This window comes from Anas acuta, chromosome 20 (assembly GCF_963932015.1).
Source record: "Anas acuta chromosome 20, bAnaAcu1.1, whole genome shotgun sequence".
NCBI lineage: Eukaryota > Metazoa > Chordata > Aves > Anseriformes > Anatidae > Anas > Anas acuta.
In genome coordinates, this window is record NC_088998.1 from 2,076,061 (window position 1) to 2,092,344 (window position 16,284).

The window sequence follows — 16,284 nt, forward strand, 5'->3', positions numbered from 1 at the left end:
GGCTTGGTGAAATGAGTGGTACCCCAGCATGTGGCTCTGTCTAAAGGACCAGGCTGGCATCTTTTACATTTGATGCTTTTATTGGTTTGTCTATTATATATAGACAATGAATGTCAAGCTGATACCAATCTAAGAACTGAAAATGTTCTGGATACCTTGCACTCATTTTGGTGTATATTGTAGCAGCAGGAGGAAGTTTGTTCTGCTGAAAAATACAGTTGAGGATAAGTGTTGGGCCATACCTACTTCTGCCTGTTCTCCTCTTCATCTGCCCTGGGTGCCTGTGTATTTCAGGAAAGATAATCCATAAGAATGAGATACCAGTTTGTTAAATGTTGGCTGGAGGGGCAAAGGAGCACTTTTCTCCTCCTTGCACTTCTAAGACTCGTCCTTTTAAAACTGTCTAGAAATGGCAGAAATACAGTGGAAAGAGCAGTGAATCCCATGTGCTGAAGTCTTTCCCAGTAATGAAACACTTAAAAAGCAAGATGCTGGGACTGTTGGTGATTTAAGGGAAGACTAAGCTATCAGAAACGTGAACACTGAGCAGTGCCCACAGCCAGTAGCTGCGCACAGGGCCAAAGGTGAGCAGGGAGGAAAACATTCTGCACATTTTTTCTAGTAGAAAAGGTCCCAGTGAGCATCTTGTAACGTAGAAAGCTCAGGCCATGGCCTTATAGCAGTCCTGTCTCTAGAGCTGCAGCCTAACAAAACTGCAAGTGGTGAAGCAAAAGCTGCTTGCAGTTTAAGTTAGGGACAAGCTGTCTGAACTAGTCCTGGCTTCATTCTGTTGTGGATCAACAAAGTGAACAATATCCTCCAGGTTGCTTCACTGACTTCAGCTGACTGAAATGCTGCTCTGGTACTTTGTGTGCTGATCTCAGTGAGCAGTGCCTGCACCTTCTCTAGTTAGGACAGGCTCAGTGGAGGCCTGAGAGCGCAGCGTGCATCTCAAGAGGGGCCCATGGTGCTCTGGTGTACTGCTGACCTCTCTTCTCCTCTCCTAGTTTGCCTGCTCTGCCTTGTGGCTGTGATTCACACCTCGCTGAGTGCTGCCTTTGCACTTCCTGGCTTTGTGTGCTAATCCCTGTCTGTACCAGACGAATGCTTAGCTTGTTCTTGGCAAAGCAAGCTGAAGGCTGGCTCAGGGCAGGAGCATTAGCTCAGGTGTCACTTCAGTATCACTGTGCCCGAAAGAAAGGGTATTTTTGTAGCATACCTACCCTGATCCCTAGCTTGAGGGGAATACATTTAGCAGTTCTCTAATACCAAAGTGCATTTGAAAGGAAAACGTACTCCTGCAAACAAAGACTTTTATTAAATGTGGCATCCTTGTACCAGAACAGCAGCTGTCCCAGACCAACAGGCCTTGCCAGGCTGAAGAACAAGTTTAGGAATGCTTTTGTCCACTCGTTTGTTTTTCTTTTTGTTTTGAAGTGCTTTTTGGCTCACTGGCTTTACTAGCATTCCCAATTTCTCCCTTCAGGACATCTAGCAATGTCTGAGAACTCTCCAGAATCTGGGAAAGAAGGAAATAAAAACAGCTTATTTTTTTACATCAACTAAACAGTTCTTTCTGAATTCACCTGATCTACCTTGGAGCAAGAGGGACTCTCCATCCCTTAGGATGTTACACCACTGAGAATTAGGTATTCTGTCTCACTGCAGGAATATCTGTGGAGGAATTTCTCTGGTTTATGCCCATTTTCTGAATAAGAAATAACTTAAGCAGTTTATCAGTCTTCAAACACCGGGCAGAGAACTTCCTGCTGCAGCAGGCTGTGGACTAAACTTTAGTTTTTAAGAGATGCTGATACTTGGGCTTTTTAGATCAGTATTAGAATAGTACTCAGACACAGTTTCAACTGTCTTCTACTACTAAAACTGCACACTTTAGGTTTCTTGCTTCAAGATGTTACTCAACTCCACAATGACCTTAAGTCAGACTAAATCTTCCTGCTTTTATTCATTTTCTTTTGCTTTTAGCTTGTTTTATATAATTTAGCACTCCAACTTGTGGTGCGTTAGGATACAAGGCTATGCTAGGCTTAGAAAATCTTGTTGCCTGTCCATCTCTCCGTTGTAAAGTTTTAACACGGTGGACAACTGTAACAAAATGTTATAACAGGGTTATAGTCCCAAAGATCATTTTTACACTCCTATAAACTTGTGGAAATCATTAAGTGGTCAGAGAAGAGATGAAGGCAAGTGCCCCGCAGGCCGAGACGCCAGTAGAAGTTGGTGGGATCTTGTCGTCTGTGTCCATGGAAGAATGCGGTGGATGGGGACGGAGTCCTGCAACTCATGGGCTGGGGAAAGGCAAGGAGTATGATTACAGACAAGAGATGGAAATCCACAGGAAAGGAACTTTGTTACTTGTTTCTATTTGCAGGATGTCTGCATTTCCTCTCCTAACCACCTTGGCTCTTTACCTACTGTGACTTTGTCTTCTAATTTCAATAAACATGAATTTGTTTGTAGGATAGGGGGTTGTGACTTGTATCTCAGGGAAGGTTTCTTTTAGAACCTGTGCTGTTGTTTCTGTAGCTTTACAACAAAATTGCTAAGCTGTTACAATTTTTATGTGAGTTGTCCCCTTCACCCTAAACCAGCAGGTCTTGAAGCAGGCAGAGAAATCAGCTCCAGCTTCATCTGAAAACAGCTGCTGCCAGGAAGGCTGGCCAGAAGGCACTGGCCTGAGGAGATAAGATGATTCAATGCTTATAGCAGTTGTTGCCTTCAAAAAAGAAATGGGAGAAGGGAAAATTTAGGCAACTACCTGGAAAGAGCTCTTTTCAAAAGCTGATTGGCGTTTTATTTTGAAAGCTAACTCAGCTGTTACCCTGTCAGCGGAATGAAGCAGTCCCTGCCCAGAGGTTCCAAATCCAGGAAGGGTGAAGGGGCTGAGCCATCCCGCAACAGAAATGACAGCGATGCTCAGCCCTTGTGCTGCTGGGCTGCCTCCTGCCCCCTGGCTGCTCTCACATTCCTGCCCTTTCAGTGCCGATATGGCAGATGCTGCCTCACGGAAAGACAGAAGATGAAATTACGTGAAAGTGAAGCAAAAAGAGCGCAGGGCCGACAGTTCTGGCATGGGTTTGTTGTTACCTGCGTGGATTCCTGTGGTCTTCTGGCCGTGTCTGGTTTCCTCCTTTTCCTTTCCCCTCTCCCGAACAGGCTTGGTGAGGGGGCCTTTCGCAGGGTTTGGTGGCCCAGGGCCCATTTTCCTCTATTTCCACATAGTGCGGCTCCCCCCACCCCTGCTCAGCCGGGGGCAGCCCAGCAGAGCCCCGAGACCACCCCGACCCCCCTTTCCCCCCTCAGGCCGTGTGCCGGGCCCGTTACCTTGCCGTAGGCCGCCTCTGTCTCGGCGATGCTCCTGTCCAGCTCGCTGCGTGCAGCCAGGTGCCCGGCCAGGCTCTCGTTGGTGCGGGCCAGCCGCTGGCTCAGCGCCCCGAGCCTCGCCTGCAGCCGCCCGCGCTCCGCCTCCTCCTCCCGGATCCGCTCGCTCAGCTCGTCCCGCCGGGCCCGCAGCTCCGCCAGCCCTGCCCGGCCCGGCCCGGCCCGTCAGCCCCCGGCTTGGCACGGCACAGCCCGGCCCCGTTCACCCGCCCGGCCCCGCTCACCCTCCAGCAGCGCCGCGTTGTAGCCCTGCAGCGCCGCGCCCGCCTCGCCCATGGCGGCTCCCGGCCCGGCCCCGCCAACGGCCCCGCCGCGCTCCGCCTCTTCCTGAGGCGCGGCCCGCATGGAGCCGCCGGCGGCCGCGGGGCTCTCGGCGGCCTGGCACCGGCTCAGCACCGCCCTGGTGCCGCCCGCGGCCCTGGGGCTGGTGAGCGGGGTCGGCCGGGGGAGGGCCGGAGGGGGGGAGCCGCGGGGGGCGGGGGGCAGCCGCCTGTGCCGCAGCCGCAGCCGCCCTCGGTTTGGGGCCGGGGGGGAGCCGGGGGAGTTGTGGTGCCTGAGGGGGTCCCGGGTCCGGTCCCGGTCCCTCCGCTCTCGGGGCCGGTTTTGTGTTCGCCCTCTCGCCCTGACGAGGTGCCGTGGCCCAAACGCCCTCCGTGGTGGTGGAACAGTGGCCAAAACCATCGCTGCTTCCTCCCCCGGTGCTGCGGCTCTCTGCCGGGTTGCGCCCTGCAGGAGGCAGTTTTGGGGTTTTGTCGCAGGGCCTGGTGTTTTGGGGGGCACAGCATCTGCCTGTGCCTCCTGCAGCGGCCACCGAGGGGACCGCGTTTGGGAACTGGGCCTCTGAGGTGGATGCTGGGCTTCCAGCAGTGCTCTGAGACCCTGGCACCCACCGGGTGCTGTTCAGCAGGGCCGGTGTGCGTTTGGTCCCCACTCTGTGCATTTGGCCACAGATCCACCTACAGAAGCGTGCGTGTGCTTGACGTGCTGTCCCCTCTGCTTTCCAGGCAGCGCCAAGGTCTGATCCTGTGGGGCCGCTGAAGGATGCCGACCTGCGGGCTGCCCTGGAGGTGCTGCGCTGTTACGACCTGCACTCGATCGTGGAAGAGTGGTTCATCGAGGTGTTGCAGACGGACCTCCAGGCAAATATAGCCCCCGAGTTCTGGAACTGCATTGGCCAGTATGAAAACACAGCGGAGGAGCCTCAGTGCTCCTCGCTCCTTCTGGACGCGTTTTGTCTTCTCAAGTGCCGCCTGGACCCCTACCTGAACAGCCTGGAGCTCCTGGAGAGATGGACCAAGGCGGGCTTGCTGCTGGGGACAGGCGCTCAGATGCTGCAGGAGAAGGTCTACACCATGTTCAAAGCTATCCTTTTTTTCTCCACCACAAAGTCCTTCCAAGAAATGATCCAGCAGTTCTATAGCCGCACTTTCCGGATATACATGCGGCAGTGGAAGAAAGGAGAAGAAGGAATGAACGAGTGTGAGAGCAGCATGAGTGAGAACGAGCAAGAGAGTGATACGGAGGAGGGCGGAGGAGAGAGCCAGGTGTGCGCAGGCTGCGGCAGTAAGAGGGAGCAGTGCTGGTGTCCCAAAGCCATGGAGCAGTTTCAGCAGCTCAATGACATTCTGTACGTATGTTATGAGGTGGTGCTGTCTCAAGAACAAGCAGATAGTCCAGGGAGGGTGGCAGCAGCAGCTCTTGTATCTGAAAACTGGAGGAGTTGTGCATGGGGTTATGCAGGCAGTGACATAGTACTGCCTAGGGAACTTTACACAGTTTCTTTGGCTGCTGGCTAGCTGGTGGCTGAACTAGAGCAGATCTTTAGACTGAAGTTCTTTTTACTGGCTGTGGGAATATCACTGTCTTTTTTAAGGCCTTCTGTTCCAAATAAGCAAAATTCTCTAAATGAAAAAACTTCCGATAGCTAGAATATAATGCTTCTGAATGAGATGGGACAGCAGTAGTTTCATCTATCATATATGTAGTGCATCTGTGCAGGCTCTCAGAGTGTTTAAATTTGAAACTGTCCCTGCATCTATGGACCACGCAGGGAGACAGATGCCTTCAGTTAGTTAGATTTTCTTTATTTGCTTGTACTTTTGCTTTTGGTCACTCTGAATTGGGTCTCTCTCTGTATCTGCAGCCGCCGGCTGAATTTGCTGGAGAGAGTGAGCGCCGATGCTGTCACAACCATCTTGCACAGGATGATCGAGGAGAGGATGGAGCAGAGATGCAGGGGCGAATATGAGCACTCTTTCCTGAATGAGTTCCAGGAGGTGAGGAAGGTGGGGGGGCAGTCAGGGCCCTTGCTCTGGAGATGTGGAGCTGCTCCTGTTACTGGCAGAGCTGCTCAGGCCAAATTCCTGATTTCACCTGAAAATGCCTGTTCCTGGGCTGTGACTTCCTGGGCAAAAGAGGAGTGGTTAAAACTTTCCATATTGATTTAATGCTAGAAGAGAATGCTCTGACCTATGCATACCAGAGCATTGCATTTCACCTGGTGAAGTCCCTATTAACGAGGGAATTTCTGTGGTTCTGTTCTACAAACTATGTGAACGTGAAGTGCCACCTAACCTGTAGAAGGCCCTCCCTGTGTGTAGGTGGGCCCATAACTTCAATTTGTGCGGCTGTTTTCTCTCCACTTTCTAATTTTTCAGCATCCCTTTAAATCAGGAAGCAAGGATGGGAGATAGTGTTCTGGTATTGATTTCTCCAGTGGGCTGCATACAGAATTAAACTCCTTCCTTGCATCGATCTAGTTCTTTTGCTGCTGCCTTAAACCGAGTTTGTGTTATTTGTTCTGTATGACCTTAAAATTCTTCTCAGAGTTATGGCTCTTCTGGGATACGGTCTCTGCTCTGCAGGCTTGCTCTGCACTCTTTGTTCCTTGGTTCATGCCCTTGCATTTGCCTGCGTTGAAGAACAATGTGTGAGGTCAGGTTGCCATGCGAACCAGACTGCTCTGCGTGGTTGTCCCAGTTTCCTCGCTGTTTGTCATGCTGGCCTTTTTTGTTGTCTGCAAACTGCGGCAGTGATTTGGAATTTACTTCCCTGTAGTTGCTGCGCAACACTTTCTTTTTTGGCCTTAGTGTAAAATGCTTTCAGGTAACCTGGAGACTGTTTAAGGACACCGGGGAAAATGCAGCTGCATTCCACTTGTCACACATTGCAGAAGGTCCCCGCGCTCCCACATCTTCAGAAAAGGCCAGTGTGTTTGGCTGCAGGACATTAGAAGATGTGAGAATTAGGAAGAGACATTAAAAAAAAAAAAAAAGGCACAAACCTGGCAAGCTAAAGGCTAAACAGGAGAAAACTGAGTAAGAGCTTGCTAAATGTACAAATGCTAAGAGCAAATCTCCTTCCCAGACATGTCACAGGCAGTCCGGAATGTCAGTTGATAATCCAGCTATAACAGGAACATTCAGAGAAGACAAACGTCCAGGATAAAAAATGGGTTGGTTTGATAATAGTGGTAATCCTTAAAATTTAATTACTCTGCATCAGTTACAGTCCTTTCCTTTTATTCTTTAGCAGAATGCTTTATCAGCTTTTCCACAGTTTTGCCCAGAATTGCTGCCCAGATATTCTGTACTTCTCAGGTTTGTACTGCCTTGTAATTATTAGCAGAACTCGTGCATTCCTCACGTCTTCAGTGTTCCCTCAGTCAAACAGATGACTAGAAATTAACGTCAGCAAAACAGATCTGGACTTTGCATTTTTGTTTCAGGCTGTCCAAATCTGGTTATTAAAAAATAATATCTAATACCTATTAATACTCAAATACTATCTCAGGTAGTGTTATGCTTGTTACCCTAAAAAGAAAATAAAACAATTTGTTTTGAATATTTGGATACTGTAGCTGAGTGCATTTGAAATAATGACAAATGCACATTTCTTTGTAGAAAACTAAATCTCCAATATACAAAGTTAACCTGCTGATGCTCTTTGATCAGGTTGTAGGATTTAATTGTTAAGTGACAAGGCTGGTATTTGTGGTCTTGTCTCAAGTGCCTGAGTTTGGCTGGTATGACTATATCTGTGAGTCTTTGAGGTGGCTGGCTGGTTCTTTATTGATTTCAGAAAGCTTAGAAATTCTGTGCCAAAGATGGTGAGGTGGGCAATTTACTCAAATTCTCATAAAGAGAATAGTTCCTCAAGTGCGGAATAGAAAAGAACAGGATTTTGCAAGAATTGAATAGTCTGCAAGTTTTTGAATATTTTGAAACCTTTTTTTAGGAGCCCAGCACCTGTTCATGGTCCTCAGTCACCCCTGATCTCCTCACAGAAATGTGCAGAGTCTACATCCTGTAGGTCATGGGGTTCAGCTGTTCTTCCAGCTAGGCTTTCCTCAGCCAGGATGTGTTTGGAGAGCAGCTAGAGGTGATGCTGTGCTTGGCAGGCTGCTCATTTCTGCTTGCTGTGGCAGCTGCCTGGTGATGGAGAGGTGTGGGACATGGTTGTGCATCCAGCTGTGGTGCTCACCGGCTCTCTGCTCTCCTTCTTCCGTTGCAGTGGATTGAGAAAGTGATTGGCTGGCTCAGCAGAGTTTTTCTGCAAGATGGTCCCTTGGCTCGCTCCAGTCCAGAAGCCAGCAGCACCTTGAAACGTTGGCGGTGCCACGTCCAAAGGTTCTTCTACCGCATCTACGCCAGCATGCGCATTGAAGAGCTCTTCAGCATTATTCGAGGTAGGTATGACCCGTTCAGTGTTCGTTCACTCCTGTGCTTGGATTCATGACAGATCTGTCTTCACCTCCTGATGTGCCATGCCATCTCCTCTTGCCTCCCCGTGGAGGGTGGCACAGTTTCTAATCACTGCTTGGTCTGTAGATTTCCCAGAGTCAAAGCCTGCTGTGGAGGACCTCAAGTTCTGCCTGGAAAGGACTAATCAGAGGCAGCAGCTGCTCAGCTCCCTGAAAAGTGCTCTGGAAATGCGACTTCTGCATCCTGGTGGGTTTTACATCTCTGCATATGTCACAACACTGTAAGAAGCCTGGTCATGAGTGGGGATCTGCTGGGAGCTGTCATTTCATTTTGTGTTTGTTGAGCGAGAGGCAGCCAGGCTCTGCACGTTGTGTGCTTCCCGTGTTGGGCACTAGTAGCTGATTACATCCCAGCCCCTTCTTGCCTGATTTTTGTGGTACAGTGAGAAGCCTAGCTAGAACTTTAGCTTTTATCCAAGCGGTTAAAGGCTTCTCTGTTAACACACATTCTGGTCTAAGCTGGTTTATAATAGTCTCTGAACCTGTGTTTGCAGTTGGGACTGGTTTCTCAGTTATATGGATCTGATCTATCCCTGTGGACAGGGCAGAAGGGCAGCAAGCCCTTCACCTTCAGCGACATAGATCTATTGGAGGGCTTGGAGCAGCCTGTCTTGCATCCAGGCTGTTAGTCTCTGCTCTGGGACTCTGAACTGCCCTCCTGCCCATCTCTTGTAGGTGTTAACACATCCGACATCATCACTTTGTATATCTCAGCCATCAAAGCCTTGCGGGAACTTGACCCCTCCATGGTTATCCTGGAGGTTGCCTGTGAACCCATCAGGAAATATCTCAGGTAAGAGGCTTGCAGGGCAGTCTTGTGCATTCCTTTTCTCTTCCCTCCCCTTCATTTGCTCTGTTTTTCTTCCCTTTTGGCAGGACTCGGGAAGACACAGTGCGGCAGATTGTGGCTGGTCTCACAGGGGATGCTGAGGGCTCTGGTGATCTTGCAAATGAGCTCTCAAAAGCTGACCCTGTGACGCTGGAGAATGGCCAGGAGAGTGATGATGACATCTCAGAACCAGGGGACTGGGTTCCTGACCCAGTTGATGCAGATCCAGGTTAGGTGCCAAGGACAGAAGTCGAGGCAGCTCACTCTCTTCTCATGGCTGTCTGTAGTCCTGAGTCACTCATTAGTCCTCCAGAGCTGACCTGTGCTGGGGCAGGTCTTTGTTAATCTCTCACTGTTGTCTGCTGAATTTCCCTAGGGAAATCAAGTTCCAAGCGTCGGTCCTCAGACATCATCAGCCTGCTGGTCAGCATCTATGGCAGCAAGGACCTGTTTATCAACGAATACCGCACGCTTCTGGCTGACCGGCTGCTCCATCAATTCAACTACAGTGCTGAGAGGTGAGGTCCCAATGCCCAGCCCCAGGGCTTTCCAGGTAATATCACCTGACAAAGCTGTGCTTCAGACCTGGTGCTACAAAATGGCATTTCTGGAGCTGGGATTATCTTTGGCTATCTTCTCTGCAGCTTTGGGTTTGCATCTAGAATTTCATGTGCTCACCTGTTCACTGGCTGCTTCCTGCTCAGGAAGGCCTTGGCTTGCACTAATGTAGGGAACTGGTAGCTCTGACAACCTGCAGGGGCTGCTTTGGGTCAGCAGGAAGTTTAAAGGTACAAAAAGGGGATGAAGCATCAGGAAACCACAGCTGCAACCCAGCTTTGTCGATTGAATCATCAGCTGCAGTGGTTTTCCTTTCCGTGACGTGCAGCCAGTGTGGGCCATGTCTGTGATGAGCAGTCTCCTATGTGTAGCTCACCAAATGCCAGGGCTGTGCTGTGCTGTCAGGAAGGTTGGCCTGGTGCTGTGCTTGTCCAAACGAAAGGGGTTGGAGGGTCTTCAAAAAGCTGCTGGCCTACAGAGGAAGTGACTTGTCCTCACTGAGATGCTGGGAGGCATCCTCTGCAGACAAAAAGCTTTACAAGGCTTCCTAGGAAGAGCACCATTATGTCAGAGACTCCTTTTTTTTTGGCTGTGTCACAAGGGATAGGGGCTGGGCCAGGCTAGTCTGTCAGAGGAACCTGTGTCTGATCCTTTGTTTCTCTTGCCAGGGAAATCCGCAACGTGGAGCTGCTCAAGCTGCGGTTTGGTGAAGCTCAGATGCACTATTGTGAAGTCATGTTGAAAGTAATTTTGTTCTTGTTGTTAATTCAAGTCCTGGGTGTTTGAGCTCGTTGGTGAAGATGAGGGATTTAGTGACCCAAAAAGGGTCTTTTAGAGAAATGGGGTTATGGGAATCCCGGTGAAGAGTCTGACTTGTAACAGACAGAACTGCATTCCGTAATGTCTGTTCTTCAAGTCCTGTGGGTAGGATTATTGACTCGGGGGTGGTTGCTCCGGTGCTGTTGTGTCTCCTGCCCTTCCTGCAGTACAGCGTTCTGGCTTCTGAGGAGCTGGACTATTCCAGCTCCAGGGTTGGGGCTATGGAGTTTCATTCACTGGGGGCACTGTGGGAAGAAGACAAGTCTGGAGGGGCCCTGCTGTAGGGCAGTGTTGAGTTGTCAGCCCTTCCCCAGCCTCCCCACAAATGTTTCTGAGTATCTAGTAGCCCGGTGTAGTGGCTAGTAGGTACAAATGATGATGACTTTTCCAGTGTCCCCATCATCTCCTGGAGACAATGCCAGTTGCCCTGTTTAAGCTTCTCCTTTCCTAAGGTTTAGCACTGACTTGGAAGCGAAGGAGCTGCCTTAGCTTCCTTTGCCTTTTCCAGGATATGGCTGACTCGAGACGCATTAATGCCAACATTCGTGATGAGGAAGAGAAGCTCCCAGAGGAGGAGAGGCCGCCGTTCAGCCTCGTTGCTGTTATCCTGTCAAGTGAGTTCTGGCCACCGCTGAAGGAGGAGAAGCTAGAGCTTCCAGAGCAGGTAAAGGAAGCCATGGAAGCCTACTCCAAGAAGTATGAGAAATTAAAGGTGAGCCATCCTTAACCCTCCTTAAAAGAGGTTTATGCTGTTAACTCCACTTTATAGCATGGTTTTGCATGGCTTTTCCAAAGTTCCCCTTAACATCCATTAAAGTGTAGGTGCTAAGCTGCCACAACACTTGCACTGTTACAGTGGAATCCCAGAGTCCTTCAGTTTTGAAACTGGATTAGAAGCTGCACTAGCATAGCTATTTCCAAAAGAGTGGTTTCTCTCTTTATGGGGTGCCTGATTATTAGCCTTTATGGGGTACCTGACTGTAATCGCAGTCAGGCAAGAGAGTTTTCTAAAACAAACCAGTGTTAGTTAAATGGATAGTGAGGTAGAAGGTTTTAGGCATCCGAGTCTGGTCTAAGCTTGCTGGCGTAAGTGCTATAGTAACAAGAGGGACATCCTGTCCGTGCTGGACTTCTCATCTTCAGTACCTTGCCACTTTTCTGTTTCTCCTCTTGAAAAGATGTTCTTTTCACATGATCTCCTTTCCAGCCTGTTGTAGGAGATCCAGTGTCAGACCAGAGTTAGGTGAACATTGTGTCTTCTCTTTGTATTCTTTCCTGCCTTGTTTCATTCATTTTGGGAGGATTCCCTCAGCTCTGTGACAGGCAGTTTAGTTGCAAGTGGTTTTGGTCACTTTGTAGCTCAGCACTTGGTCTTGGTGGTTAGGCAGATGGAGAAGGCTGAGGTACATCTTGCTCTGCACACACAAGGGATTGGAAGTCTGGAAGTCATGGAGAGATGTAGGTCACTTCCAGAGCTGTGTTCTTACCTTTATTACCTTGCTTCTTACCTGGTGGAGTGCAGAGCACGCCTCTGGATCACAGATCATTCAAAGCTGCTTGTCGTACTAGTATAGAGTCTGTGTGCATGCACAGATGGTTCTTTGCAGCTAACTCGAACACAATTTGTTGTCTCACAGTGATGTTTCCATTTGCCTATCCCATTGTGCCTGACTCTACTTGAGGCTTGGTTTTCCATATCCTTTCTTGAACTTGTTACATACCAGGTGGTGTATGCCATGAAGCTGGGAGGCTCCTAGCTCTAGACTCTGTCTTTTCTCTCTTCTGCTGCAGCTGTGTGCCATGTATGGATGCCAACTGATGTTTGTGTCTGCAAAGATAGTTAGGAGTGGTACAATAGTGGCCTTTTATTTTTTTTATTATTATTTTTTGGACTCGGGTTCTTGAGAGCATCCTCAGGCTTCAAAACAAGCAGTGCTCTTTTCACATTGGTATCAGATTTCACATTGGCCTGTCTTCTGAGGAAATCCTGCCCCAGATGAGTATTTATGTTCTGGTAGGAGTTTGTCCAGAGTGGCACAGTTGAAATTTCAGCATTTCCTCAACTTGTGCTTACCCTACCAGAGGTTTTCAGGCAGGAGAGGGGCTTTGGTCTTGGGCAAGGGTGGGACAACAACTTATGCCAAGGATGTTTCCTTTGAGGGTGTGGGGAATGGATGGATGGTGGGATGGAGAGGGGAGGGGAGCAGCTTTTGTATTTCGTGGAGGTGAATAGAGATCAGCTCGCCATGGCAGTAGAGGGGCTGGAAGATCTGCTGCATCTCCCTTTTCCAGGCCATGAGGACCCTGAACTGGAAGTACCACCTGGGCCTGGTGAACTTGGACGTGGAGCTGGCCGATCGCACCCTCTCCCTGTCAGTGTCTCCTGTGCATGCTGCCATCATCCTGCACTTCCAGACCAAGAGTGAGTGACACGGCAGGCACTCTGCGTATCACCCATGGGTGGGTGGGAAGGCCACGTTCCTCTGGTGGCTGTAGGGTCTGAGAGATCTCACAGGAGGAGCTACACCTGCTTTGGGCTTGTATCTACTGTAGTATCTGCTGGAGCTGGAGTTGGGTCTCCAGCTCTGCTTGGAGACAGCACCCAGAAGAGCCGCAGCTCACCATCCAGTTTGCTTTCAGGCAGTCACTGCACACAGCTGCTTGCTCCTGGCCGTGGCTCACCAGCCTTCCCCATCTCTGATTAAATCCTGGCGTGCTGCAGAGTGGGCAGGTGTCTGTGCTCCGCTCTGATATCCGTAGTCCCTGCAGGTACGTGGACGCTGACGGAGCTGAGCGAAGTGCTCAAGGTGCCCGTGACATCACTGAAGCGTAAGATGACGCTGTGGCTGCAGCAGGGCGTGCTGCGCGAAGAGCCCCCAGGCACCTTTACTGTGATCGAGGAGGAGCAGAAGGACCAGGTGGAGAAGGTTGTTCTGATCGACAGTGATGAGGAGGGGGACTCTGCCATGGCATCGCAGGCTGACCAGAAGGAGGAAGAGCTGCAGGTACCTGTCTGTGTGTCGTGGGTGCCTGTGCAGGCATGCAGCGCTTTTGGCTTTGGGGGGTCTGATGCAAATGAGGGATTTGACTTGCACTTTGGGTTTGCATTTTCCACTACAGTGACCAAGTCCGGCTTGAGGCGTTTTTGAAGTGATAATAACTAACGTAATTAACAATGACAATGCAGGTATTGTAAGGCAGCCTTCACTCCAGAAAAATATCTGAGCCAGGCAACCATTTGGATGTTTGTAAATGTCTTGGTTCAGTTTAAAAAAAAAAAAAAAAAAAAGTAGTAGCCTGAGATTTGATTTCATATTTGAAAATAGACGTTACTTGGATTCACCCAAGCAGTATTTTTTTGCTCTCAGACTGTTAAAAAGGTTTACCCAGCACTATTGGCTCTGTTGTCTGTGGGGGCCCCTGGACACTTCCAGCTCTTCTGGTACCTGTGTCTCATGTTGCGTGAGTGTTGTGCCGCCGTGCAGCATGGAGGTGTCCTACCTGTGTTTATCCACTAAGGGTCATGCATGTGCTGCAGGCCAGATCCTGCCTTCTAGCCGTGCGTCCTGACACCTGATGCTCTTCTTGGATGTTTCCTGTTTAAAGGCCAGGCCTTCACGGCCGAGAGCAGAACTCACTGCCAGCCACAGCCCTGCTGTGCTTTTGGGATATGGGATGCTAAAGCACCCCTTTTCTTCATGGCACCAATGTGATTGTGATTGACTGTTGTTTGCCTGCCCCCTTGTAGCTGTTCTGGACATACATCCAGGCAATGCTGACCAACCTCGAGAGCCTGTCCTTGGAGAGGATTCACAGTATGCTGAAGATGTTCGTGATGACAGGCCCCGTGGTCACAGAAATCGACACACAAGAGCTGCAGGGGTTCCTCCAGAAAAAGGTGCGGGACCAGCAACTCATCTACTCTGGAGGTGTCTATCGCCTGCCCAAGAACTGCAACTAGACTACAACTGTTCCTCCTTTCCTGTGTGTCACTTCTCCGGGCCTGTGCTCAGCTCCTCAGTGCCACCCAGCTTCTTATATCCTGCTGGGTAACTTTTTTTGCTGGAGGGGGTGTTGCTGTGCCCCCTTCCCAGAAGGGTGCCCTTCTCCATGTGGAGACAGCTCAGCAGAGGCCTGGGCTGTGCACCCCACAGAACTTCTGGACTGGAGCCGCTGCTCACATTACTTTCCTCTCATAAAAGAGTGTCTGAGTCTACTTCAGTGGTTAATAAAAAACAGCAATCCTCTTTTTCAGATGGTACCAACTCTTTTCTTTTCTCTTGGCAGAGTGCTCTTTGCATCAGCTTTCCCATGCTGAAAGGGCTGGCAGGAAACTCCCCAGCCTGCTGGGCACCATCGTCCTTTCCTTGGGTCTCCAGCTGCAGCCCCGGGAGATTTTGGGAGGGGGCTGTTGGCTGCAGCTGTGTCTGGGTCTCTTTGTGTGGCTCCAGCAGCTTCTTGAGGCTGGTTGTGGTGAGTGAGACCCTACATAAAAGCAAGTGTGGTGTTCATCCTGTCTCCTTTGGCTCCAAGGAGACTCCAAGATCCCCTTACCCTTGTTCAGGACTTTTAAGGTGGGTGGAATAATTTTATTGTGGAATGAAACATGCTTTAGATGATGACATGCAGCAATTCTTCAAGGCAAGCTCTTTAGTCCCAGAGGATATAAGCAGACTACCCGGGCACTGGCAGGGTATCTCCATGGCATGAACGCACATCTCCCTTTGAAAACCACCGCTGTTACAACCAAGTGTGCATTGTTGGCGTGCTTCAGGGTTACTGGCCTTGCTGAGATAGTGAGGCAGTTGGATGGGATAACCCCTGAGCTATGCTTAGACACTGTGACCCCAGCCTGGGGACAAGATGAAGCAATGGATGCGAGCAATGGATGTGTTTCGGGATTGCATTCAGTCTCCACTGAATGGCATTCAGGTTTCCAGTCCTGCTTTCCAGGTGGGTCTTGCTTATTGGGAGGAATATGCTGGGGAAATCTGGCTCTTCCTAAAAAATGTGCTTTCTGTGAGGCAAAGAATGAGTTTCCACACCCCAAGAAGTCTTTCCATCCCCTGCTGAATATTTTAGCCCAGGCTGTGTGTATTGCGGCAGCTGAAACTGCTACCAGCGGCCACACATGGAGTACAGAGCAGCCAGGCTGTAACCCTGGCTGCTCTGCTGTGGGGCCAGGTGCATGAGAGACACTTAGAGCAGATAAAATGACCTGTAATTAACATCCAGCCCTGTCTTTCTTACTTAACATTAAAGGCCTGTAAGTCCCCCAATGTGGGCACCCCTTAGTGCTGCTGTGGGCTCTCAGCTTATCTCCCTCTTGTGCACATTTGCAGCTCTTCCTCTGTGGGTGACAGCATGTCTTGTGGCACTTTGCTCCAGGCTCATGGTCTCGTGGCACTAGGAGCTGGTTAACGTTTTATTACTGAGCTTCAAACGTTCCCTGTGCTCTAGGGGCTGCTGATAACTAAATAAAACCCTCAAAACCCCTGGGATCAGGCTGCTCCAGGGGTTTCTCTCCCTCTTACAGAGGGGAACAAAAGCCCCATGTTCTCCTCTCAGGCAGCTAGAGCTGTTTTGGGGGTGCAAGTTTCGGCAGTTTGAAGCAAAGCCTTGAGATGCCCTGGGGGCTGTCCTCCAAGCCCCCTGCTCTTCCCCAAGTGGGCAAATCCCAGCCGGGAAAGCCCTGGGACCACCCCATGCCCTGGTCAGAGGGGGTCCTGTGGTGATCCTCTGTGTCCCGGCCAGCAGATGAGGATGTTCCTTGATGACTTGGACTTGGGCTTCTTGCCACTCAGAGGACAGACAGCAGGATGTCCTGGGTCTCTCGCTCTGGGTGACAGCCGTTGCTGATGGGCAGGGCTTTGCCCCCTGCCACCCCAGTAGCTGTGTTCAGGTACGTTGGAAA

At 50.2% G+C, this 16,284-nt stretch overlaps 2 protein-coding genes across 4 annotated transcripts; one reads left to right on the forward strand and one right to left on the reverse strand.

The window, feature by feature from the left end:
* Positions 1-1,296: 1,296 nt before the first annotated feature.
* On the reverse strand, positions 1,297-3,783 carry LOC137842753 (microtubule nucleation factor SSNA1-like). Of its 3 annotated transcripts, none has more exons than XM_068657186.1 (3): positions 3,627-3,783; positions 3,346-3,545; positions 1,297-1,519 (listed from the first exon to the last, which is right to left on the reverse strand). In XM_068657186.1, the coding sequence occupies exons 1-3, from the start codon at positions 3,745-3,747 to the stop codon at positions 1,391-1,393; spliced, it is 450 nt and encodes a 149-aa protein (XP_068513287.1). In that variant the 5' UTR covers positions 3,748-3,783; the 3' UTR covers positions 1,297-1,390. The 3 variants fall into 3 exon arrangements, with proteins under 3 accessions (XP_068513287.1, XP_068513286.1, XP_068513285.1); XM_068657185.1 differs by having other exon boundaries at positions 1,297-2,309; XM_068657184.1 differs by having other exon boundaries at positions 1,297-2,737.
* ANAPC2 (anaphase promoting complex subunit 2) lies at positions 3,691-14,624 on the forward strand. The gene is made up of 13 exons (XM_068657172.1): positions 3,691-3,829; positions 4,407-5,029; positions 5,546-5,678; positions 7,915-8,089; positions 8,232-8,351; positions 8,840-8,957; positions 9,041-9,222; positions 9,370-9,511; positions 10,220-10,295; positions 10,879-11,082; positions 12,663-12,792; positions 13,140-13,375; positions 14,119-14,624. The coding sequence occupies exons 1-13, from the start codon at positions 3,746-3,748 to the stop codon at positions 14,329-14,331; spliced, it is 2,436 nt and encodes an 811-aa protein (XP_068513273.1). The 5' UTR covers positions 3,691-3,745; the 3' UTR covers positions 14,332-14,624.
* Positions 14,625-16,284: the final 1,660 nt, after the last annotated feature.

What these genes read in the sequence shown, in the direction of transcription:
- LOC137842753 (XM_068657184.1), bottom strand. Translation starts at nt 3,747, where the DNA reads ATGCGGGCCGCGCCTCAGGAAGAGGCGGAGCGCGGCGGGGCCGTTGGC. An exon ending in CAACGCGGCGCTGCTGGAGG is followed by an intron (nt 3,546 to 3,626) that starts GTGAGCGGGGCC and finishes CGGGCCGGGCAG; the next exon opens with GGCTGGCGGAGCTGCGGGCC. An exon ending in CAGAGGCGGCCTACGGCAAG is followed by an intron (nt 2,738 to 3,345) that starts GTAACGGGCCCG and finishes TCTTTTTTGAAG; the next exon opens with GCAACAACTGCTATAAGCAT.
- ANAPC2 (XM_068657172.1), top strand. Translation starts at nt 3,746, where the DNA reads ATGGAGCCGCCGGCGGCCGCGGGGCTCTCGGCGGCCTGGCACCGGCTC. An exon ending in CGCCCGCGGCCCTGGGGCTG is followed by an intron (nt 3,830 to 4,406) that starts GTGAGCGGGGTC and finishes TCTGCTTTCCAG; the next exon opens with GCAGCGCCAAGGTCTGATCC. An exon ending in TCCTGAATGAGTTCCAGGAG is followed by an intron (nt 5,679 to 7,914) that starts GTGAGGAAGGTG and finishes CTTCCGTTGCAG; the next exon opens with TGGATTGAGAAAGTGATTGG.